At 38.5% G+C, this 25,327-nt stretch overlaps 2 protein-coding genes across 15 annotated transcripts in view; one reads left to right on the forward strand and one right to left on the reverse strand.

Moving 5' to 3' along the window:
* Nucleotides 1-9,397: 9,397 nt before the first annotated feature.
* On the forward strand, nt 9,398-13,262 carry LOC139672408 (general transcription factor IIE subunit 1-like). The gene is made up of 4 exons (XM_071556368.1): nt 9,398-9,901; nt 11,171-11,372; nt 11,961-12,187; nt 12,577-13,262. Exons 1-4 carry the CDS (start codon nt 9,454-9,456, stop codon nt 12,966-12,968), a joined length of 1,269 nt encoding a protein of 422 aa, XP_071412469.1. The 5' UTR covers nt 9,398-9,453; the 3' UTR covers nt 12,969-13,262.
* A 2,966-nt stretch (nt 13,263-16,228) lies between these two features.
* Nucleotides 16,229-25,327, reverse strand: part of PCM1 (pericentriolar material 1) — a 39,318-nt gene continuing 30,219 nt past the window's right edge. For all 14 annotated transcript variants that reach the window (XM_071556371.1, XM_071556370.1, XM_071556369.1 and 11 more), the window contains 10 exons: nt 24,998-25,132; nt 24,280-24,477; nt 22,950-23,009; nt 21,621-21,759; nt 20,801-20,946; nt 19,812-19,887; nt 18,570-18,820; nt 18,279-18,371; nt 18,038-18,161; nt 16,229-16,561 (listed from right to left, as the gene is read on the reverse strand). In XM_071556371.1, the coding sequence (XP_071412472.1) occupies nt 16,536-16,561; nt 18,038-18,161; nt 18,279-18,371; nt 18,570-18,820; nt 19,812-19,887; nt 20,801-20,946; nt 21,621-21,759; nt 22,950-23,009; nt 24,280-24,477; nt 24,998-25,132 (1,248 nt within the window). In that variant the 3' untranslated portion in view covers nt 16,229-16,535. The remainder of the gene's footprint in view (nt 16,562-18,037; nt 18,162-18,278; nt 18,372-18,569; nt 18,821-19,811; nt 19,888-20,800; nt 20,947-21,620; nt 21,760-22,949; nt 23,010-24,279; nt 24,478-24,997; nt 25,133-25,327) is intronic.

A 25,327-nucleotide genomic window follows, 5' to 3' on the forward strand; every position in this document is an offset into this window, starting at 1 on the left:
GTATGCAAGCAGAAGTGTGTTAGCATGATTGTACTACCAAAGTCCATTTTTAATCTCAATTATGAATATTGAACCTATGTAAACAAAAATCAACATATTAGCATGATTTAAATTAGGGAAAAATTCATGTGTGAAACGCAGCTCCAACAACATTTGATTCATTTAAGGCAGTTAAACCAAGTCAGATGTTACAGTTTGTACTGTGGAGGACACATCATATACTTCTGAATGTGGATTTCAGCCTGGTAGGGTTGCTTAGATTTATTTGGAAAGAAGTTGTGTAACAGCCATAATCAAATTACTTTGTAATTTAAAAATAAGTTTACTTGCTTAATTAGTCCTGTCCCACTTTAGCTTATGTAGAGCAAAGCAGACTACTTACAGTCATTAACTAATGAGTTTTGGTATGTCCCTTGTGCAAGACAATCCACATTTCCACACTGGAAATTACTTTATAATTGCAAAAGCACAGCTAAATCCCGTGGATGTCTGTCCAGAGCTTGCTATTGACTAAAATAAACAATGCCATTTAAAAACAAAACTCCCAACACCTTTGTCTTACTGTGTCTGCCTTGATATACAAAAAGTGATTAATGTGATTAAGTGATTATTGATTTAACCTTCATTTGTCAACTCTGAAACTCATGTCCAGAAGGTTTTCTCAAGCCGGACAAAAAGTTTAATTTGCTCTTGTCACATAGTTGAGGTATCTCACAAACACCGGGAGAGTGGTCTGATTCCTTTTTATTAGGTTTGGGTTTTTTTCCCAGGTTGAGCAAGCAGCCATATAAATTTTTCTCTCTAAGTTTACATAAGAGATTTACACAGCTTTCCTAGTTCTGTTGTGAAAAACTCCAGATATTTATCAAATAGTTGAAAAAAAAAAGTGCATATGTAAGGAAGAGGGCAAACATACTTTTTCATCATTGCTGCATAGTCTAGTTCTAGGAAAAGCATCCTCAGTGTTCTAGCTTCTAGCAAATTTACTTTTTATGTAAATAAAGTTAATCCAGTTTACTCTAAACTTGATTAAATAAGGTGTAACAGGAAAGAGAAAGCATTTGGACATTGTCAATTAAATGCAAAAAACCCAGTCCATTAGCCAAGAAAATTCCACACCTCTACAGTTTCAGGAACCCATGCAGTGAAGTCCCATACCATTTCAGAGAAAGAAAAAATGGCATCTCCCATGTTAAAAAGAAATTTTTTTCCAGCTAATGAGGATAAGAGAATCCAGGAATTTAAATCTTATCAAAATTAAGCAGTAGTTCTGGGACACACATGCAAGTGAGTTTGCGTTAGTCAGTTGCAAGTTAAGGCTCTGCTGAGAAGCAAAACTCCAGAGCAGTGCCCATGGATAGTCTGGCAAGTACCTATGAAGAAAGCAGCAAGAGTAAATAAAAGTCTTTAATTTGCCTGAGCAGGCATGATGGAGAGTGGACAGACAAGGGACAGCTGAGAGCTTCAGGCAGGCTCCACAGCTAACAACGAAATACTCCTTCCTGTCAGCACAAATACGTGTCCCACTTTCACACAGCCAGCTCTTGAGGTTACAGGTGGAAGGAGAAAGAAATGCAAAGAAGCAGCTCAAAAGCTTGGATTTCACCTTAGTGGCAACAGCAGGCAAATGACCTGCTTAATGAGATGTATAATCAGATGGATTCCTCCTTTTGAAGGACCAGAATTGGCAAGAAAGGCATACCCAAGCTCTCCAGGCAGTAAAACCTCTCATCCTTTGCACCAGAAGAACAAGATAAGCCAGAGGAGTAATGCTCAATCACAGCAGTGGCAGAAGCCACAGTTTGCCTTGGGAAGAAAACTCCAGATTTTTTTTGCATTTTATAAGAAGCTGCCTTTGACTGTTAAGACAGATTGGAGACACAACATACTCATTACCCAAAGGCTGTGATCAAGAAGCAAGCAGACCACGCAGTTGTTCCCTCTAGCTCTGCCTACTAGTTTTTCAGAGAATTGTAACTTGTGGAATCAAAGGTCTTTTATAACTATGTCTGCTCCCACATGATCTCTTAGAAGAGAGGACAATAATTATAAAGGACTTAGCCTGTTTACATACCAAGAAGCACCGTAGTCAGGACATTTTCTGATCTAGGGTGAATCAGCTCTAAATTACATTAATTGCATATGAGACAATCTCAGTCTAATTTGTTTTGCAGTTTGCTTTCCTAGCTTAAGGGTTATGCATGAGCAATAGAAGGATCCCAGTTGTGAGACTGTTTGTTGGGCACTCTGCATTTAAGGTAACTCCAGTCATAAGGCTTGCTTAAAGGTTTTCCACTATTAGTCTCGTCTTTTAATCATGCCAAGCTTTCTCTATTTAGTGGATACACAGTGTAGAAAAAATCTCTAGGCTTTTACCTCTTATATTTCAGTAAAAAAGATTAAATTTTTTGTCTGTAGTAAACAAAATTAGATCAAAAGCATCGAGTAGTAGCAAAGTGCTGCATTGCCATCCTGTTTTTAAAGCAGAACTTCAATTCAGGTACCTGGAGGATTTCGGATTAGACATAGTCTTTTCTCAGGCTACACCCACTATCTGAGTTACACCAGTACTTAAACCTTTGAGTAGTTACATATAATTTGCATCAGCTTAGTTCCCAAAATGCTACATCTGCATTCCTGCAAGAGGTGTACATGCACCATCCCCTGAGAAGTGGAAACAGTCCTGTTAAGACAGCCATGTCCAGCTCCATGAACCTTTATGCCTTCTGTGTGAACCAGGTGGGAAACAAGAAGTGACTGGAGGGAGAGGAGGAAGCAGGGAAGGTAAAAAAGAGAGAGGAGCAAGAGCCAAAGTGTCAGGAAATGTCAGAGGAAAGAGAAGTAGAACAGAATAGGAAGACAGACAACAGTAGCAGGCTATGAAGAACTAGCAACTGCAGTATGCTCCTCTACTGACCCTTCCTTTGCCATCAACTGAAACCTAAGCCAAAATGTGCCTCCTCATCTGCAGCAACATTTTTTTTCAAACTATGCTGACACACAGTAGTCTAAACTGATCCTGTAAGAAAAGAGTATTGAAATTAAAAATATTATCTTAAGCAACTGTTCTTCAGATTTAAAAGCAAGATAAGTTGCATTAGAAGCATACTAAGGCTGTCAAGCAGCCATAAGCCAAGAAGGGGAGAAGCCACTCATTTCCTTTTTGAATCGGATACAGTCTCTGTATCATCCAAAAATTCCTTTTATTGACATCCCTTGTTTCACTCACTGCATAGGACAGGCTGTGTTCCTGTGATGAATGAGGATGCCATAATAAAGGCAAAAGTCTTCTGCTTTGTTCCAGTTTTCCAGACAGTAAATAAGATAATGCCTTGCAAAAGAAGGGATGGTGTTACAGACCCAGCAGGTCTCAGTACCTACTGGGACAACTAAATCCTCACCCCAGTTCTGCCAGGTGCTGCACAGGCAACCCAGTAGGTTGTGGTGTCTGGCTGGTACCCAGTCAGTGATACCAGTGATAGTATTTGGAAGTACTGATCACAAAGGCAATCAAGACAGAGGGAGTTGTGCTGCAATCATGTAAAGTACTGTAAAGTGAATCCTAATCTTTTACATCTCAGTGCAGGCTCTCAAAATTATCCAGCAGTCTTGGTTTCTAACTCTGTGCCTCAGAGCTCCACTTGTAACACAGGCACAATATTGTCTTATTTTTCTCTATATCAGGAAAACAACAAAATACAAACGAATGTAAAAAGTCTAAAGCCCTCAAAGTTGGTTCAGTTTGATCCCAGCAGGCCTTCAAGGATCATGGAAGTAAGTAATGCAGGGAGAGCACCACAGGGAAACTGATAGTAAAACAGTGCAAGGTTTGGATGGTTCATAAAATAAGCAGGGCTCAGGGCCACATGCTGGGTGCTGAACATGGACACCCCCATGCTGGCTGAGGCAGAGACTTTCTAAGGGCCAGAACAGGGATAAAGGGGATATGATTGTGTGATTAACAGCTCTGTATGCACAGGGCAGCAGGTTACATATAGGTACTTAACATAATCCTGGCATTTTCTTATTTTGTAGTGCTTGGATTTACAAGCTAGACAGTTAGAGATTCTATTTTTTAAACATCAGTTTGATGAGGACAATGTAAGATACAGCAAAAGGTAGCTTTCATGTGTCTGAGCAAACACAGAACAGCAGCTGTTCAGCCTGGAGAGGACAATAGAGGAACTCAACACACATCCCATTTATTCAAGGTGTGCATCACAGCCTTGTGCCAGGCCTTCTACACCATCCCCTGCTGTGCCAACAGGTCAAGCATACCACATTTGCTCTGTGAGGATCTTCATTATACCTTTGCCCCCCAAAACAGCAACCCACTAATTTTTGCCTTCAACCTTTGATCAAGACTGTATTTATTTCTCCCAAGACTGCTCAGTTGATTATCTGCCTTCCTCTTATCAAGTAGCCTACAAGTGCAATGCATGCCCATACCATTGCAGATAAACATCCCAGCCACCCAAACGGGTTTGAAATGAAGCCAGGTGATTTTGCCTAACCCTGTCTCAAGCTCCCACTTTCAATAATGTCCCTATTACACAACATCACAACAACATACCAGCACAAATCCTGCTTCCCACGGCCCTTGGTGCCAGGGCTACTTGTAGTCTGAAACACCTTCTCAGACCACTTCATTTTTTTCTCTTTTTTGGCTTGGCAGTTTTCACTCCTGCTCTTAGTATGCAGAGCTGAGCCAGCACCTTTGCTATGTGGGGGTTAGCTGTCCTTGCTGAACAACCCTAGAATTGTCAGTCATAGCTTCCACAGGTGAACTGCCATTTCCTGTTTCTGCAAGCAGTGTCACCAGCCACACTATCAACTCAACTTAATTTAGAAAGTTGTTTCATGTTTTGTTGTGATTTGATTCCACACTTCCACAAGTAGGCTGAGGGCAGTAACAGGAATAACAGCGCTGAGATTACATGACACTTTCCCAGTTCAAAACAGTCAGTGAGGAAACCCACAGGTATTATTAATTGTAAACACTTCCCACAGACTAAACCAAACAGCAGCAAGTAGTTTTGCTTCTCTGCATTTTCTAGTGTAATGTGACAAGGAGTCTGCTCAAGAACCACTATATGGACTGAGGTGTATCTGTTTAATTTTGCCTGTGTGGACATTTTAAATTTGTAGTTGAAGGTTTATGCCAATTATCCTTCTCAGCTGTATCTGCCAAATAGTTTCTTATCAATGGAACAAAAAAAAAAAGAGCAATAGCAGGGCTTTTCCCAGCATAAGGCATGAAACCAATCCCTGCTACTATAAATCACAAGCAAGAGCAGAACTAATCTCAGAGATTTTTTTTTTAGTCACCTCTTCTTGCAATTTCTCAACAGCAGTCTCAAACCTTTGAAGTGTTTTCAAATCTAAATTCCTGCTATGACTGCTAAAATATGAGGGATTTTTTTTTTTTTTTGGTATCTACTGTTTCTCAGAGGCACCGACTTCTGTAGTGACATCATAAATGCCAGTCCCACAACCTGTCCTGTGCAGACAAACACCCACACCTTGGGTCTCTCCATGGACTCATGTGCCAGGTAAGTCAGAGTCAAGAGTTCCAGCACCAAACAGCAGTAACAAAAGCACAATACATGCTGCAACACGTACCAAGGAGATGTAAGTCATGTCACTACAAAACACCAGCTTCCATTGTACATATATATCTTAAAAAAATCTGAGAGAGGCGTAGATTTGAGATAGAATGTGATGATTGCAAACCTAATAGAATTCAGTACTTTAAACCTGGACTGTACAGTGTCTAGCAACCTTATTTCAAAATTGTTTTTACACACACACGTCTAACCCAGAAGATATTAATATCCATAACTTTATCTTCTAGGTAAGTACAATGAAAAAATGGTCTTTTTTTCCTTTTGAAGACATAAACCACTTTAAATTATTAATAAGTAAAAATACAGAAACTAGTAAACATAAATCCCAGATTTCTCCTTTTAAGATACTGAAGTTTCCAGTTTGGTTGGGTTCTGAAAGCTTCTAAACAAATTACATAAATTATCTATACTAAATAGTTGGCTTACAACAACAAGAGTTATTTATGATGTTACTTTTAGTCTTCTAAAGTTATGCTAATGAAAACACTAATCAAAGATTGCAGTCACTACATTGTGAGTCCTTGCCTGTTGTAGGTGGATTTCATTGAGCAATAAGATTTATAACTTTATCATGATGCAATGTATAAGGCTGAACTCATTCAGTTGCTAATGAAATGTGATTTGGGGACTCTTGCACCAGCTGGGTATGATTAGGGCTTATCACAGATAGGTCTAGGAAAAGGCTGGGAAATATTTAAGCTTGTTTTGGAGGTGCTTTCAGCTCTTAGGAAAGAAGCAATTTTTCAGCAATATCAACCTGAAGTTTCCTGCCCATACAAGAGAGGTATTGATATGGTTTTTAATTGATTTGCAAGTCATATGATTATGTGAATCTGACAAAATGCTACAAAATCTTTCTGGTATTAGTGTCCTTTAAATGGTGAGATGGATACTTTGTCTTCTTAGTCAGCTCAAAGAAAATGTTAATGAAGCAACTGGCTCCAAAGAGACCTTGCAGAACTTGCTCAGTGTGATGCCTCTTAACTTGAAACTCTGCTTTTAATAGTTGCATGCTGGCACAAGTAGTAACTCTGTGTAGCTTTCTCGAAGCAAGAGGGATCCTAAAGGTGGTTTTCTCTTGTGGGGAAAACAAGGCATTGCATTTCTCCTTGATAAAGGTTATAAGGGATCCATATTAACTATAAACAGAAGGGCCACTCAAACATCTAAATTACTGAATTATTTTTAAAATAGTCAATGTAATAACAAGGTAGCTCCTACTGTCATAAAAATAAGTACTTTAAAAGCAGATGAAGTTAGAAGTTAGACTGACTTCTAGAATATCTTGTCTATACATGCCATTGCCTGGGAAAAAAAAAAAGAGAAAATAAAAAGGAAACAAAATCTACATGAGTAGTAAAATACTTGTCTCATTAACATAGAGTGTAGTTCAGCTGCAGGGCAGATTTTTGTTTGAAGTCCTTCCTTTGCAAGGAGCTATTACACTTCCTCCTTCTTTCCTTGGTAAGGGTGGTCTCCAGCTCCTCTTAAATGAGAACTGCTGCCTGTCAAATGAAAACTACACAACAACTTTTAAAAATCAGTAATTTTCCTGAAATTCAAGATTTATTGTAAGATGGAGATGTTTTACAAAGTTGACTGGAGAAATAAAACCTCAAATATAGCAGACCATGGCAGAGAAAGCTTCTCCCCATTTTGATTTTATGTCATTTTTTTATAAAATACATATAATTTTGATTCTTTTGTAGCTAAAAGGAAAATTTCTTGAGGGGTTTGTGTTTTCCATGAATGTCTTTTATTCAGGTCAAATTCAGTCATTTTTGTAAAAGAAAGCCATTTCCTTTTCCATTGAACCAAAGGCTAGCATATCTCAAATTCCCTTGCAAATGCACAGTAGATTCTATGGATTTGTTCTTGAAAAAATCTTCTCCCTCATCTCCGAGGATGTGTTCATGATAAAGTAGGTATTTATGTATGGTGAGGGGGAGGTGAGGTTCTGTTGTGTGAATGTAGTGGGGCTTTTTGTGTTTTTCTGGGTTTTGTGGGATTTCTATGAGTTTGGCTGTTATTTTTGTTTTCTTTCCATGACTATTTTACATTGTTTTAAGGCTAGACCCCACAAGCTTTTAACACCAAGGTGCTGGGAAGCACTTCAGAGTAGTGCTTGCTTTAGAGATGCAAGTACACAAAACAAGTTGAGATAAGGAGTCATCCAAAGAATTGATAGGTCAGCAAACCCCATGATTACAGTTCAGGTCCTACTTCTTCCTTAATATATTATCTACTTATCACACTCCCTTTGAAATAATTTCACTCTGTATTTGACTTAGGGTAGGAAAAAATAGTCATGAGACCTGTGCCTAATACAAATTCTTTAAGAGTCAGCATTCTGTCCATATCAGCCAAGGACTAGGTGAAGAACTGTTTTTGTTCTTTTGCTTAACAGTGACACAATCCAACTGCAGTTTGTGTTACACTGACCCAAACAGAGGGCACCCTGGCCCTTTCTGAGATGTTAGCCCAGACCAATAAAGGTGAGCAGTACCACTTTCAATATAGGCGCTGGGGCTGCACTTGGCACTCCTCAGTTGGGCTGGGCCGAGTTACAGAATTCCTTCATGGCTGCTTTCCTTTGGGCCTCTGCTGGAGTCTCTACAGCGCTGCCATTCTGTGGGCTCTTTGCCCACAGTGTGGAAGTACAAGGCTCTGGGCTCTTCAGAGCTCTTTTCCAAGGAAGCTCAATGCCATGCTCCTCATCTCTGGTGGTGGAGCTGGCTGAGGACACTGTCTATCCCCCCTTTCTGCTAAGCATAAGCCACGAGTTCCCTGCAAGTTCTGTGTACCAATATGCAATCACCTGGGCTTGAGCAATTTCTTTACCACCACCTGGAGTGGGTGCCAGGGCTGGCCATGTCCCATGCCATAACACACCATCCTGCTCCCAGCCCTTCTGCCCCAGTGACTGCACATGGCATGGCTCTCTGTAAAGCAACCTGGCTAGAGGCTGCAGCATCAACCACTGCTGTATTCCCTGCCGCAAAGAAGGGAATTGGGATGTAGCTTTACTGAAACATACTTTTTTTTTTTTTAACTCCCTCCATTCCTTACGAATAAGAAACAGTTAGGACAGTTGGACTGCTGAAAACTGGTTACATTCTAGTTAATGGAATTAAAAACTGGTTATGGATGGAAGCCCTACTTCTGCAGGGGAGAAGAGCACTAAGGAGAAAGACATGGTATCTTAAACGCCCCATGCTGAGCAAGGGCCAGGTAAGTTGGAGGCTCCTGTGCCCCAGCTTTGCAAGGTCTTTGACCGCAGCAGGCAGCAGAAAAATCAGAAAGAGCATGTGAATGGGTGCTTAAACACCTCTCGTGGCTTTGCCACAAAAGCAGATACAGTTTCATCTATGTCACATACTGTTAGGAACTAAGCTAAAGATTTCTTGTCCTGAGCTCCATTTTTGAAGTCTTTGCTTTTACTTCAGCTCTTAACTGGCTGACTATGAATGCAAAGATACTTCAGGGAAACCTAGACATGCAAGCTAACTGTGCTGTATTCTGTAAGGAGGATTATTATGAGCTATTTTCCTATTTATCTTCTGTGACATTTTTACTCAAGAGGACATGAATATTTCAGGTGTAGTCATTCTACTTCAAGATTAGGTAGTCGTTGGTACCTATTGACACCTTCCCCATCCCCAGCTGCAGCTTAATGATTTTACATGTTTCCATTCTGTGAAGATTCTTGCAGAAGCACAGCACAGCAAATGACATGTTTTATACCTGCCTGTGAGGGCTAAGAAAGGCTCACTGCATCTCCCCTCACTTCTGTTTGTTATACAGCACTTTCAAGGCTCAGCTCCTGATGGAGGAGCAAAACAGTATCACAGAGGTACCGGCAGCCCTAAAGCGCTTGGCCAAGTACATAGTGCGTGGTTTCTATGGCGTAGAGTACTCCCTGGCCCTGGATATACTGATCCACTACTCCTCTGTGAAAGAGGATGACCTGTTACAGCTGCTCAAGTATGAACATAAACAACTGCGTACTGTCCTCAACACACTCAAGGCAGACAAGTTGGTGAAAATGCGTCTGCGAGTTGAAACAGGGCCTAGTGGGAAGAGCACAAGGCAGAATTACTATTACATCAATTACAAGGGGCTGGTGGATGTGGTAAGATACAAACTGGATCATATGCGCCAGAAAATAGAAGCAGATGAGCGGGATTCAACTACCAGGTCCTCTTTTATATGCCCATCTTGCTCTAGCACTTACACAGACCTTGAAGTCAATCAGCTCTTTGATGTGTTTACAGGTATGTTACTTATATTGCTTATTTGTTGTTATCTTAAAGAATAACTCAGATAGCACAAAACTGTCTCCTATGTGAACTTCACAATAAAAGCACGTTTGTTAGGATATGCTTCTTGTTTGTTGGTGGACAAGAGTCTGAGACAGGAAAAGCTGGAGTGTCAGGGTAAGAGAAAGTGCTGCCTCTAGAACACGCCAAGCAAAACGAAGAATAATCTTGAATATATGAGATAGAGCTTGGAATCAGATTTTAGGCCTCAGCTTTGCTTTGAACAAGACTCTTAACCTGGTTTAAGATCACTCATCCAAGTCTTGTGAGTCCCACTTGCTCATATGGAAATGGGAACACAGTACTGGCTTTATTCAGTTTTGAATGTTAGTTACTCTTTGTGTGGTTCAGCTCTTCTGATGGCAGAGTTGGACCAGATGGGTAAGACTGCTGGCAGTCACCTACTGTAGTAAGTGTCTTGCAGTTCAGTGGCAGGAGTTCTGTCATTCGCATGTAGGAAGTTCAGGTTCCTCCTGGGTCAACACAACACATCCATAGCAGAAGTGGTGTCAGAGTTTGTGGGTTTTTCTTCTCCAAAATCACAGTAGCTAAATAGAGAGTACTCTTTCAAAACCAGATAGAATGGCATCATAATGCAATAAAGTACTGATATATTACTGTGCTGATATTTGGGTCATGGTATCCGCAAAGGATGCCAGAGCCAGCAAGAATAAACTTTACATGACTAAACCAAAATGTCAATGGTGAAGCAGTTAGCAAAATCATCCCTTTCTTATAAAGGGAGGTAAATGAGTTAAGTTACTGAAATGCAAACATTGAGGCTGGTGATAAATTTTAATAAAATAAACTTTATGTTGGAGCGGGGTTTTTTTGTTTTTCCTGAAGACATAAATACAGGGTTTTGGCATTTGCCTTGACTCTGAATTAGTCTTTTTGAACAACTAACACCAGATGCTGTTTATGCTTGCAAGTGTCATTTTTTTTCCTTACATTAAGAACTGAGGTGAGCTCCAAGAAGAAAAAAATAAACCTTACTATATGGCAATAGTCCATGTACAGCCTACTTAACTTTCTCTCCTGAGACATTTCTCTCTTGCATAGTAAGTGTTTGAATATCAGTTTGTCTCCAGCTTGCCTGCAGAACCAAGTTCCTCTAGTTATGTGAAAATATTAATAAATCTAGAATGTTTTGGTTAACTGTCTAGAGTGTTGACTGCTGATCTTTTTGCATCCCATGAATGTGAAAATTGGAAAATGTTGCAGAGACTTTCCGCTGCACTTATTGCAGTACTGAAGTAGAGGAAGATCCCTCAGCATTTCCGAAGCATGATGCTCAAACCTTGTTAGCAAAGTTCAATGAGCAGATTGAACCTCTCTTTGTGCTGCTGCGTGAGACTGAAGATGTTGTTCTGCCACATGACTTGCTGGACCCTCAGCCAGCAGAAATACCAGAATTATCAGAAAGGTATACACATAACCCTAGAACTTCTGATCATTGCAACACCCCCCCCCCCACCCCCCCAACAATTTTCCAGTTGTAAATCTTTGAAATACTCAACTTGCAGCCTACTTTGTACTCCATTCCGCTTTGTCCAGTACAGTCTACTGTTTAATGAAGAAGGCTGTAATATCTAAGGCGTTCTACATTATTACTATGCACTTATATTTTTTTGCTACCGTTTTTATTAGTAATTTATTTTCCAGATTTCTCCCTCAGCTAATGTTTATAGCCCTTTCTGTGAGAAAGTAACATTTTTCTATCAGTGTACTTCATCCAGAGATGCACTACTGAAAAGACCTTGCAAAAATCAATGGTTCAGAACCACTTGCCTCTGAGATGAGGTAATAGGGAATGCAAATTGTTTTAATACAGAGCACTTGTTAGTATACTGAAAAAGCATGTTTTAGGAGTTCTTTTTTTTTTGTTTGGGTTTGCGGGGTGGGGGGGGGGGGGGGGGGGGGGAGGTTGTTGGGTTTTTTGTTTGTTTTTAAATGGGAACTGTGGGGGTTCTTCCCTGAATTTTACCTGTTCAGAATGTGACATTTCATTTAGCTTTGAACAGAAGTTGAGCTCAAGTGTCCTGGAATCCTGCAGATACCCTGAAAAATGGGCACACAGAAGTTCCTCTTCTGGCATTACATACACCCAAAACCTAGCTACTGATGTCCAAGATTCAAAGCGCAAAAAGAAAACAAGAGAAAAAACAACTACAGAGAAACCTACCTGGTTGTCAGAGAGCACTGTGGAAGGAAAAACAAAGGCCACCAACAATACTGCTGGTAAGTTTTTAAGCATTAGCAAATAAATTCAGCAGCCTCAGTGCATACAAATATAGCCCCACTATTGAAAATGTATTGAGCTTGGTTTAGAAGATAAGGGTAATGCTTCAAAATTCTGCACTAGGGGTCATCAGATCTTAGTTTCTGAAAACTAGTCTTTAGACTGATTGAAGTAGTATTCCTAAAGTCAGGTGCCAGGTCCTGAAGCTACTGGCTCTAACCATGTAATAACAGTGGTAATCTTTATAGTGGAAAGCTCTTGGAAATGTCTGTACTTTAGAGAGAATTCTAGTGTGGCTGAAAAGGATCCAGAGTAGAAGTCATCTATGTATGATGCCTGTTGTAACTGTACACTATTGATTCCTCTAATACTTAGTACTTTGTATTAGGAGTAAATTCTTCTGAAAAAACTGAAGAAAGTGTTAAAGAAACTGTTGACAATAATGAAATCATCAAGACTCTTTTGATCCATGAGTTGAAGTCATCATCTAGCAGAGATCAGGCTCCTGTTGTCAGAAGAAACCTACATGAATCAGGCAGTGACAGCGAGTTTGAAGAGGATGCCAAGTGCTCAAGAGGAGCAGGAATGAAAGTAGTAGGTAGCAACTTTGAACAAGAGGAAGAACAGGAAACTCTAGGTCCTATTTTAATGGTAGCTGGACAACCTCATTCATATAGTGAAGTTAGTGAAAATCCAGAGCTTGTGTCTCTCATGACAAAGGAAGAGAGAGAGGCTTATGTAAAAGTAGCACAAGAAATGTTTCAGTATGTCTTTGATTAAGTACTACTGTGTGAGTATGCAAACTTGTATAGAATGGGTGAAGGCTTCTAATTAATTTTCTTCAAAGTTAAACAAAACTTAACCTTTGAGTGGTAAACTCTTGACTGTTATGCAAGATAGTAACCCTGTAGTAGGTAACTACAGTTCAAAATACTAGCATTGCAGCCAAAGCAACCCCAAATTACTATGTGTTTTCTGTTGTCTTAATGCTTAGACTTCATAAATGACATCATTTGTTTTGCAGCATGAAGTGTTTCAGGATATGTTGGGATCTGATTAAAATAACATTTCAAAAGCAGTGATGGAATTTATTTTAAGAAATCATTTATTCCACCTTCCTCGCCAAAGTAGCAGTTACTTTCAGTAGTGAAAATGAGTCTAAGTCCATTATGATTTGGTTTCACTCCATACCAGTTTTGCAAGGCTTTGGTAGGTCACTCACTATAAAACAGTAAAGGACAGATGACACACAGCAGTCTCCCTCTGAGGGAAGAGCTGTTATTAAATTGCATTACCATTACATGAGAACCAGCTCTGGTCTCTTAACTTTCATCCTAAAAATAATTATCAAAATTCTTTGTATGCATTGCTGCACAAAACTGTCCTGAGTGACAGATTGTGTAATGGGCATTGAACAGTAAGATGTAACATCCATTTTGGTCCAGATCAGTAAGGGAGCAAGCACTGTATCAAGAACAAGATTGCTTCTCCTACCTCACTCACACACTCTCCTGTGCTCTTTTTAAGCAAGAAACAAATCCTATTTGAACGGAACTACATACATAGTATGCAAGAAGCAGTGGCATTAGAATGTAAGAGAGAGCCTAACTTCAACAATTCTACTATTTGAGCAATGAATAGTGAAAGTAGACTAGAAGGGCACAAACAAACACAGGAGCTTCCCTCTTATTATTACAAAACACTTTACTGTAAGGGTGATTGAGTACTGGCATAGATTGCCCAGTGAGGCTGTAGTCTCCCACTATGAAGATATTCAAATGCCATCTGGGCAACCAGCTCTGAGTGGCCCTGATAGAGGAGGTGAGCTGGACAAGATGACCTCCAGAGATCCCTGCTGACCTCAACCATTCTGTGACAAAAGGGTACACAGGAGAAGTATGACCAAAGAAATACCATTTCAGTGTATTTTTCCCACACACACTGTGTTGGTTTTGTCTGAGGTAGATTTCTTCACAGTAACTGGTGTTGGGCTGTTTTGGATTTGTGCTGAAAACAGTACAGGTACCACAGGGATGTTTTCATTACTGCTGAGAAGGGATTACACAGTGTCAAGGACTCTTCTGCTCCTCATGCCACCCTCCACCAAGGAGATTGAGGGTTCACAAGAAACTGGGAAGGGGACACAGCTTGCACAGCTGACTGCCACTGATGAAAGGGATATTCCAATCCCATATGGCATCATGCTCAGCTTATAAAGCTCAGAGAAGAATGAAGGGGTGTCATTTGGAGTGATGGCATTTGTCTTCCCAAGTCATTGTTATGCATTATGAAGCCCTGCTCTACTGGAGATAGCCAAATACCTGCCTGCCATTTTGCTTTGCTTACATGCACAGCTTTTGCTATTAAACTGTCTTTAATTCAGCCTAGGAGGTTTTTTGCTTTCTTTCTTCCAATTCTCTCTGAGCCCACTGGTTGGAAAGTAAGCAAGCAGCTGCTTGGTACTTAGTTCATGGCTGAGGTTAAATCACAACCCCCAACACACTCAAGGGCAAGAATTCAGTAATGGTGTGTGCTCATCCTCTTCCCTGAGCTTAGAATTTAATGATTCATCACATAAACTAGAGTTGTTTCAAATCTACACCCACAGTCTCTTCTACTTTATAAAACATGTCCTCTTCTACATTTACTGAGTGATTCTTGGACTATATTAGTCATTAAAAACATGAATTGTTTCACAGGATTGCCTTTGCAACAACCTGTTTCCTGTCCTCAAAATGATAGGTTTTTTCTGCAAACCACAGCACCACCAGTTTAAAGTCTGCACAGTAACTAAACTGTCTTCAAACCTTTTGCTAATACGTTTTTTGTCCTTGGACATGAGAGGCATGTGACCATAATCTGCCATTTCAAAATTCACTCATAAAACTTAGAGACAGAAAGGCACACTTCCTGTTCCTTCTTTGGATTTTATTATCTCTGTGCCTCCCCACTCTCTCCATGCTGCAGTGGCCCTGTAACATGTCTGAATGCACTCTCCTCACCTATCAGAGGAAACCTCTTTGGAATGTGCAGGGAGAGAACAGCAACTGTCTTGAGAAAGCAGCAGGAAAGCCTTTCCTAAGCAAAATAGTAAAATCACAGTAAAAAATAGTAAAATCTTCCAGAAAAATTGTATTCACCCCTACAGACACTCCAAAGAGACTTAAAAAAGAAATCACATAAGAATTACATTCTTATTTTATTTAAACTTCAGGTATATTTAGGCTTCCTAGACTGTAAACCACAGAATACAGCCATATTATCACACTAACCTCAAAAGCAACACAATTCTGAATTAATGACCAGTGCTTTTTAACTACTTTGAGAAAAGCCTTTTGTTTAAGGTAAACAGGATGTCTGTAATGCAGCAGATCTGTTCAATAAGCTAATTCTAGCTCAGTTTTATGACTTAAGTGTAATTAGCAACTCCGATCCAAAAAAGTGAAGAAAAGTTTTTCAATCTAATTTTCTAAAATTCCACCTTAATCATCAGACTTCCTTAGTTGCTGACTGTTTTTTAAAAGCATTTAACTTTATAAGGAAATTTAGGAAATTTCAATTTAAGTCAAATACTTTAAGTACAGATTCTACAGACTTTCAATTGCAGCAGTTTAATTGTTACCTATGAAAGGATACAAGCATTTTCAGACAGGTTTATTCCTTTGAACACTGAAAGTGCCAAACAGGAACACAGCTGGGTTTCTCCAGTTGGCTACAAACCTGGGGTATTAAGTTCACCTCAGGCAAATGTGATGATAGAATTTCACAGGCCATGAACAAGAACTTTTTTGTTACAAACAGCTATACTGTAGCCTATAAAGGCAACTTGTAGGTAGGTACTGTGTCTATACCTAATATTTGTAGAAAATGCAGAAATTTAGTGAGATAATAATTTCTGGTACCAGGAAAATTAGCAGCGTTTCTTGTAAGAGAAGTAGCAAACTGCTACAAGAATGCCAACACTTAAAGTCAGTTAACTTCCAGCAACAAACTCAGTAGACCAGCTTCTAAGCCAAAGGAAAATTTTTCCAAAGACAAAATTAACAGACAAGTTCAAACTTTATTTAAAACTACTATTTTGAACAATTTTAAAATTACTAAACAAGTCACAATAAAAAATAAAAAATTAAGACCGAGAAAGAACAATGCAGCAAAACTGAATAGAAGCTAATTCAGTTTCAGCTGTTCAAACTGCCACAGGCAGAAGTTCACATACCTATCCTAACAGGCAGTGTGTCAAAAATCTTACATTTTTATACACTTCCAGAATTCTGGAGAATTAGTGCTGATCTTCGGTATGCACCTGTATACATGGAGTTCATAAATGTAGATATCTTCTGGTTATTCTCATTCATTTTGAGCTCCAAAAGTTTCTGTAAAATAAAGAGTACACTTATCATTGTCTAATGGCTACAAGGCATCAAACACAGCTCATGACCACTTTTGAACTTCTAGATCCCTTGAAGTACCTCACCAGCATTTTGAGGCATACAGAGATTAGGAATGGTTTAGTGCTATCTACAAATCTGGCGTGGTGTGGCATCCTTAGCCAGACTGCTCTCACAGCACACATATGCATCAGTATCCACCAAATGGGCACGAGACTTGTGCCAGCATAGCTGTGACAAGCAGAATGCCAATAGGCAGTGAATGAAATGGAAGTAAAGATGCATCTTCCTTCATACTTTGTTCTGGAAAAATCTAGAGTACAAGTCTCCAGTACTGCAATTTTGTCACAAAACCAACATTAGGAAATTTTCTCTGACCTGCATTACCATTAGGTTTTTGCAGCTGTGGCAGTTTTGGCTTTAGTTTTAGCTAGGCCTTAGCTAGGCCCAATTCAGCAGGCCCAAAGGATGTGACATAGGTTAGAAGGGACAAGCATCCCCTGACAAACAACCAAAGAGGTATTTCATATCATCTGACATCATCAAGAAGTATAAAAAAAGGGGGAAGTGGAGCTTCTGCCTCTTTCGGTCTTTGCCTCAGACCTGTGAGGACACACTGCCATCCCCGCTGTGTTATCTAGGGAGGTGAACAGTCTCTTGCTGGGAGTTTTCTCTGGAAGAGTTGTTGAGAGGTTTTGTGGGGTTTGGGTGCTTGGACTCTGTATTATTTGGGTGAGTGACTTGGTAGTTATTGTTCTTAGTCTGGTTTTTCTTTTCTCACATTTGTGTGTATATATATATATATATATGTATTCTCGTTTGAATTGTCTTTCTTTTGTGTAATATAAGAAGCTTGCTACTTTGGGGTTTGGGTTTTTTTTCCTCTCCCACCTTTTCCCTTGGTTGGGGAGGTGAGGGGGGGCAGGATCCTTTCTATCTATGTTGGGCGGTTGGCATTTTGCCAGCTCAACCTAACACACCCACTGAAACTTTTCTCTACCTCATGGTATGCTTCCCATGAAAAATACTTTCCTTTTCCCTGAAGAGATATTTTACCGTTCTGAAAAGTCTCTTGAACTTTTCTATCACAAAACCACTGAGCAGTCTATAATAGTATTAAATCAGATAATAACAATTATAACCTATTCTTAAACCCAAGCTTGTGTAACAAGAAAAAAATACTGCTACATTTGCATAAGTTTCAAAACCATTATGCTGTGGCATGCACTTTACATATGTTAATTTTTATGAGTTTATCAGCAACAGATCTAACAGAAGTATATGGAAGGGACATGGGAGGCAAAATCCCTTCATATCAATAAAGTATTTTCAAATGTATGATAACAAAACCCAATATTCTTTGAGCACCATGATAACTGTTTACTTCAATCAGTGATACGTAAATTCTAGCACTCCAGAGTGTTTTCCCAATTTGTGTAGGATTTAGAAAATAATCTTTACCAGGTTCTTTCAAGGTTTGGGCATCTCCTACTAATTCTTGATCTCGAGCTCCACCTCCATCCAGCAATTCATCAGACAAACTGTTGTTTTGGGCCTCTGACTCCATTTTCTTCATTAAATCTGCCTTTGTAACAGATAAAGCAAATCTCAAAACACTGAGTAATTGTTGCTGCTGTCGAGATAACAAAGACACTTAATGTGTGCACTCCTAAAAACAATGCCTCAAATAATAGCAAAATACCTCTGAATACACAGCAAGTTTGAGCGGCAAGTCTTCAACTTTCACAAAGTCATCTTCATCAGATTTTTGACTGACATTTCCAGAACCAGCTTCCTGTTAATAAAAATAGTGATATTTAAGAGAATAGTGCTACTTTATTTTCACTTTTTGACTATTAAAGGACATCAAAAAAACAATGCCCATATCAAATTTGTAAATAAAAACTAAGCAAGACTGCAAACTAGAAATAACTCTGAAATAGAAAAAAGCTCTTCATTTCTCTTGGATGTGTCTGAACTGGAATATACGCACATATTCATTCACCAGCACAGGTGATTCCGTATCAGGGCTGCCAGCCATGGAGCTTTCAGAACTTGCACCAGATTTGTTTCCTGCACGAGTGGTATCCAGTGTTTGACTTTCACTCATAGGTAAAGATGAGCTTGATTCTTCTGCTTTCACAGTGGCTGTTACAAAGGATTCTGGGCTATTTATCATTAAAGGTGGTGTATTCTCCACGACATTGAGGTAATGAGGCACAATTGTAGCCACATCTTGTTCACCTAAAACCACAAAATTATATTTTATCTAGGAAGGGACAGTAAAAGATTCTGAGTACACAAAAATGCCAGATTATTATTATTTTTTTACAAATTATGATCCAAAGCTACAAATTAACAATGACAGTGAATTACAGTCTCTCAGATCAACACAAAGCTGACTGAAATAAAACATCAGGTATATGTACTCTCATACAGTTAAGTATAAGCAATTCCCACACAAGAATGTGTGACTTGATTTATGACAAAAAGGTTTAAAAAAAACAACACACAGGTAAAACAATTTCCAGAACTAAATCACTACTATAAATTATCCATTCTGGGTAAGAGGAGATATAATACAGAAAAATAAATCCCTGAACACTCTGCCACACAGAATCTACTCAAATATTGCTCTTAGTCTACAAAAATAGGCCAAGAAAAAAACCAGTATTTCCAAGAAAAAAAGCACAGGAAAGGTGGTGGTGACAACAGTTACATTAGAAGTAACATTCTTACTACCTGGCAATGCTTCCATCTTTTGGGAAAAAATGATTTCTGGTTTCTTAATCAGTTACATCACAGCATTACTCACAGAAAAAAACAGATCTTTAAATCTTTAAAATAGAAAGTGCTTGCAATTGCAAGTAAAATGGTAATAGCAGTAAAAGCAAGTACTAGACAAATCTTAACATCAAAATACTGTAACAGACAAATGAACTGCTACAGTTGTGAGCCAAGGGCTGCAACAATCAACTAAAATTCATGCTCATGTCAAGCATTAAATTAAGATTATTCTAGGTTTCCTCTTTAAAAGATTTGCTGTGTCAGTATTAACACGTAGATATCTAGCCTACTGATACAGTTCCATGAAAAAGACAATCTAGAAAGCTCTAGCAAATTTGATTATCTTTCTCTTAATTACATGTATCACAGGCACAGTCCAAGATAATTCTCACAGTATGCAAATTCATATGCAAGTGTTAGTCCTTCAGTTGCTGCATACAGGGCTTACCTTTAACATTAACAGATTGTTGTTCTGATGACAAAATGTCACTGGTTTTTGCCTTATTCAATTCTTGGTTTGAAGTCTATTGAGGAAGGTAAAACCAAGTTAGAACAAATTCTACTCATCAGCTTCATAGCTTTTTGGCTAATTTACTAACTAGAAACACACTGTACACTTGTTCCATGATTTTCTCTTTTCACTAGTTTGAAATAAAGACATCAAGTTCCACTCCCTATTCATCCACTTGTCAACAATAGTTTACAAAACCATTAACACTGATACATGTGTATTATTTGAACATTTTCTTTTCACTGTAATACTCCCCAGGTAAACTCTTTGGTTCCACAGAAAAGATCTACTGTTTTAGTCTTTCAAGTTAATATGTTCCAGTTACATCCTTGTCTAACATTAATAACTGTTGAATAAACTCAAGTTTCAAGACATTCAAAAGTCAACCTTATTTACTGAAATATAAAAAACTGACAAGTCTCCAAAACCAGGTCACACACATCCAGATGTTTTAGAGAAAACTAAACACTGAAATAACATTTCACCATTGCTCTATTAAAAATTAGCATATGATAAAAGAGGAAAGACAAACCAAACATATGACAGAGGACAGGAGTCAATGGCTCCCAATTGAGCCAATTGACTTGATGTCAGCAAACGTTAAATGTTTAAAACATGATGCTTTTTCAAAGTTTAATTTTTCATTTGCAGTTTAACCTTTTTTCTCTCTGACAGCAGATGTAAACATTAATTTTGTTGGTGTACATCTGTCCATTTTGGCATCAGTTGTACCAATAATAAATTCAGGTGAGGAATGCTACATTTTGTATGTAGCAGCTACTGGTATAATGCAATTTCTTGTATCATACTTCTGCTTTCCATAGTAACAAAAGAGTGCAACAAGAAAAACTAAAGCACATAGAAATATGCATTGAAAAGCTGTGCACTGGTATAGGTTTGTTCTGCATTACCAATTTTGGTGATACCTGTTCATTTTCAGTTGTTTCACTGCTGGCTTGTAGTGATGTCTGTACATCAACAGGTCCTTCCTCAAACTCTGTTTCTTCATCTTCATTCTCATCTTCTCCACTGCCATAGTTAGTCAGAGCTTGGGTTTCTGCTTTTGATAAACCTAAAGGCAAATCAATGTAAAACCACCTTCGTATTGCAAAATCCCACTGGGGAATTTGCTGCAATCATCACTTGTAACTCTCAGTCCAAAACATTCTTTAAAATTAAGTTACACTAATGACTTAACTTTGAAAGATCTGCATGCTTCACACCAGCCATAATACGGACAAACACCACTGTGTTGGTATAATCTAAGTTATTAAACAAGTCGGTGTAAAGAATGTAAACGGTAAGGAAATCCTAGCCAGCAGCAGTTGGTGTAAGATGAAAACAAGGACAAAAAATTAAAAAAAAAAGGCAAGCTAAAGTAGAAGCATATTTAAAAACCCCACATTATTTAAATTAAAAACTACGTAAAATTTCAGTGGCTTTCACATTATTCAGGTTAAAGGCTGAGAAACTTCAAGTTTAGCTGAGACAGAATATATAAACTTAATAAATCTGATTCTAATGTATTTTTACAGATCTACAGATTAGGAAGGAAAAAAATGGCTTAAGCCTTCACATGATACTAGTAAATACAGTACTGCAAAGCTTTCACTGAAAAAAGACTGACTAGAAAATCTGCAAGAGAAGGTGTTACACAGCAGTACCTCATGCAAATCCTGTTGTAAAACTAGTTGGTCAAAATTACAGTGAACACACTGAATAATGAGCTGTAAAACCATGACTTACTTATTGCCACTGGACCGCTTTCACTTTCCTCCTCTTCCTCTTGATCAGAGGCATCAAACCTAATGCTTTCAGGAACTCCATTACCAGCACACATTTCTGAGTCCTGTACTTGTTTAACCGTTTCAGTCTCATCTTTGTCCTACAGAAACAAGGAATACTATGCAATTTCATGTCTGTCTATCTAAAGACTAAGCTATGGTTTCTGTATCAAGGAGTCACTTTTGTTTCTCAAAAATATTAAAGTATCTACAGACTAAAAAACTGCTTAAGTAGTCCTTAACGCCTTGAAGTGAATGCTACAGAGCTACTCCTAAAATAGCATCAGAACCTCCTGTGAGAGATCACAGACTCTTCAGACATAGCTATCAAAGACATCATAACTACTGAGTATTTCATTATCTAAAAAGGTTGACACTGATCAGCAGGATAGGTTAAAAAAATTCTTAAATTAGATTTGTCATTATCAAGAAGAAAGACACACCTGCATTACTACCCTCTATCAAATCTCGCTGCTCCTCCTAAATGAGAAATAAAAATATTCCTAATGCAGCTTCTCACTCCTTTAGCAATAGCTACTAAGTGGTCTCTCTGCTGAATGATTTGCTAAAATATACTTAGTGAGAAAATTCTGCTCCTCTCATATGAACCCCAAGTAATGCCCTGAGTTTGGCTCCAAATCTTGAAAGGACTCTTCTATAGCAACCATGCAAGTGATTCACAGCTTCCCACTTTTACTTCCAAAGCAGTGTGACAGAAGTCCTAAGCCCTGGGGGAAAGCACCGAGTCCATGTTCATAAATGCCTATTCATACACCTATGCCTATTCAGAAAAGCAATCAACAACCTATTTAGTACATTACCTATATAATTCCTTTGACTGGAGAAAGCAGAACATTCCAGCAGAAAATACAAAACTTCATACACCACCCAATTTCCCAAAGAAAAACAACAAAAATAACAGGGAGAAATTCTGAGCACTAACATTTAATGCTCTGAGCATAGGCAGACTTGGGCGCTAAAGTATCAAATACGTTGTGTCCCAAATCAAAACATTTCCCTTCTCCCTAAGATGGAAAGTAAAACAACTTACTCCATACCATTAAAAAAAAATGTTAATTGCTAAAAATAGTTAAGCTGTCCTTAAAAGGGAATCTGTAAGGTACTTTGATAAAGTAAATAATTGAATATAACACGAAGGAGATGAATAAATTTCTAAACACAGGGAAGTGGGATCCTTACAGATACTTGATTCCTGTAACAGGGAACAGAAAGACTAAGTGACCTGTGAAATTATCTGAGAAACAAAGACAACTGAGAGGCATACACATACTTTGTCCTCATCGACATCTTCAGCAGATGAACAAACATCCACCTGGAGACCTTTCTTTGCCTAGAAGAAATACAAATTATCAATTCTAAACTGAAGTAACCTGGAAATATTGAATCAAACTAGGACTTCATGAAAGGCAGGCTGAATTGCCAATTTTACCAAGAACTGCCATCTTCAAATGGCAGTAAACCACAGGGACTTCTTTACACACAGAAGTCTCCAAACTTCAGAGTTGCAAAGCATTAAAAAACTGTGCTAGTTCTTTTTCTTTAAACAATTATGTTTATATTGGGCTAATTCTACAGTCTGTGGTTGAATCATATTTAATACATACAATTAGATACATCATGGCAGGAAGCTGGAACTAGACGATCTTTAAGGTCCTTTCCAACCCAAACCATCCTATGATTCTACCTCTGATCAAGACTGTGTTTTTCAGCAAGCAATCTCATACTGGTTATTTTACTGGACTCAAGAGAGCCACAAAAATCAAGTAAGATAAAATGTGCCTCTATCAGGCTCCCAGAGCTGGGGGCTGTGAGAAGACTATATAGAGGTAATTGTGTGTGTCTATACAAAGTAATCAGGACCTACCACTTCGGGCTCATCTCTGGCTCTGTTGAATCTGCACTGCTGCCACAGCAACAAAGTAGACACTGACCATCACCCCAGTCCTGTCTCCCACAAGAGCAGAAGAAACACTGAATCTAAGCTGGTCCCATGCTTTCTCACAGGACTGTATAAACTAACTCTTTGTGTAACAAAGACCCAATGAGCAACTTCAGAAAAAAACAGGAAATCGCATCCAGATCTTTTTGGATTCAGTGCTCCTTTGGCGTCTCTACAAGACACTCACAGTCTCCCTCACACTAGCCATGCTATTGGTCTAAGTTGAATTATCTTGAAATATAAATGATGGTATTCCTAAAAATACTTGTAAGACTTTATGACAGGTTCAAAAAGTATCTTCTGTTGACATTTTAAAATAAGAATGAGTTAAGATTTGCTTTGTTATTGGTGTTTCTAGAAAAAAGCTGAAAGGACCCTGAAATCATAAATACATGAACATGATCTGGTGCCTCATTTGTTTTGTAAGCAGTTCATATAACTAAAAATATAGAAGACCCTCCTCTATAACACAGGACTTTGTCCTTACTGATGAAAACCAGTTCATGCTTCTACACAAGCAATACTGTGATTGCACAGCACCAAGTGGTAAAATAAATAAATAAATGAACATCTGAAATTAGTTAATCAAACTAGTTCAGGAAATGTACGTATTTAACCATCTCAGAAAAGCTACATTTTTCAAAAACATAATAAAACAAACCTCTTTAGTGTAAGACTGTATTGCTTCAGTAGTTTCTATTTTTCGTTTACATCTCCGCTTTACAGAAATACTGTTGTTGTCCAAGTCTTGCATAAGTTTAAAAAAGGCTAATTCATTAAATAACACTTCAGAGATCTCCACAAGAAGATCTTCCCCACAATCTTTTAATTTTCTACCAGCAAATTTTGCCAGTGAATCCTGTGAAAAGAAATAACTCTTCAGTTTTTGAAACACTTTCAAGCTTCAAAGACTAAGTATTTTTCATCTTACCAGTAACTCAAAATTAGTTACACATATAATAGCTCATAGTTTTTAAATGTTTTAGTGTCTTAAACAGATTTTAAGTGGAATCCTAGCTTAGTAAGCTTGTGATTTAAACTGCATGCTTGTAGAAAAAAAAGAAAGGAAGCAGCAGACTACTGATTTTCAGGATCTGACATAAAATGTCCATGAAGAGCATCACCAGAGCTCTCCCTGAAGACAGTCACAGGCCAGAGATACACCTCTCACTATCCAGCAGTGATGGAAAAGAAGTTCTGTGCACAGTAAATTGTTCATTTTAGGAAAGAAAGTAATACCTCACCACTGTATCAAAGGTGAAGGAGAACTGCAGGCTATGCTAGTGAAGTTGTAAAATACAACTTCAAGGAAGCTGGCTTATCTGTTGTTCATTAGCCAACTTGGAAGAGTTGCAGAACAGCACTGAAAAACTACTAACCTGAAGTATACTGCCAAGCTGCTTATGAAAGAACTTCACAAATTCTTTACTTTCATCATTTTGCTGTGTAAGAGTCAAGACCATACGTCTTACTGATGTCAGTAATTGAGAAGAACATACTTCATCCATGTGTTCCTAAACAAGTATCACAACATGAGCTCAGTTACCACTTCCAAAGAGAAATTAGCCATGAACTCAAATACTGAAATTAATTTATAAAAAACCACCTGTCCAGTGAGAGAACAGCACTCAACAAACAGGTCCTAACCCATCTTGCAAACACCATGCTTCATTAATGACTGACTGGTCATGACACAAAGCTTTATCTTA

Source organism: Pithys albifrons, chromosome 5 (assembly GCF_047495875.1).
Source record: "Pithys albifrons albifrons isolate INPA30051 chromosome 5, PitAlb_v1, whole genome shotgun sequence".
NCBI classification, from domain to species: domain Eukaryota; kingdom Metazoa; phylum Chordata; class Aves; order Passeriformes; family Thamnophilidae; genus Pithys; species Pithys albifrons.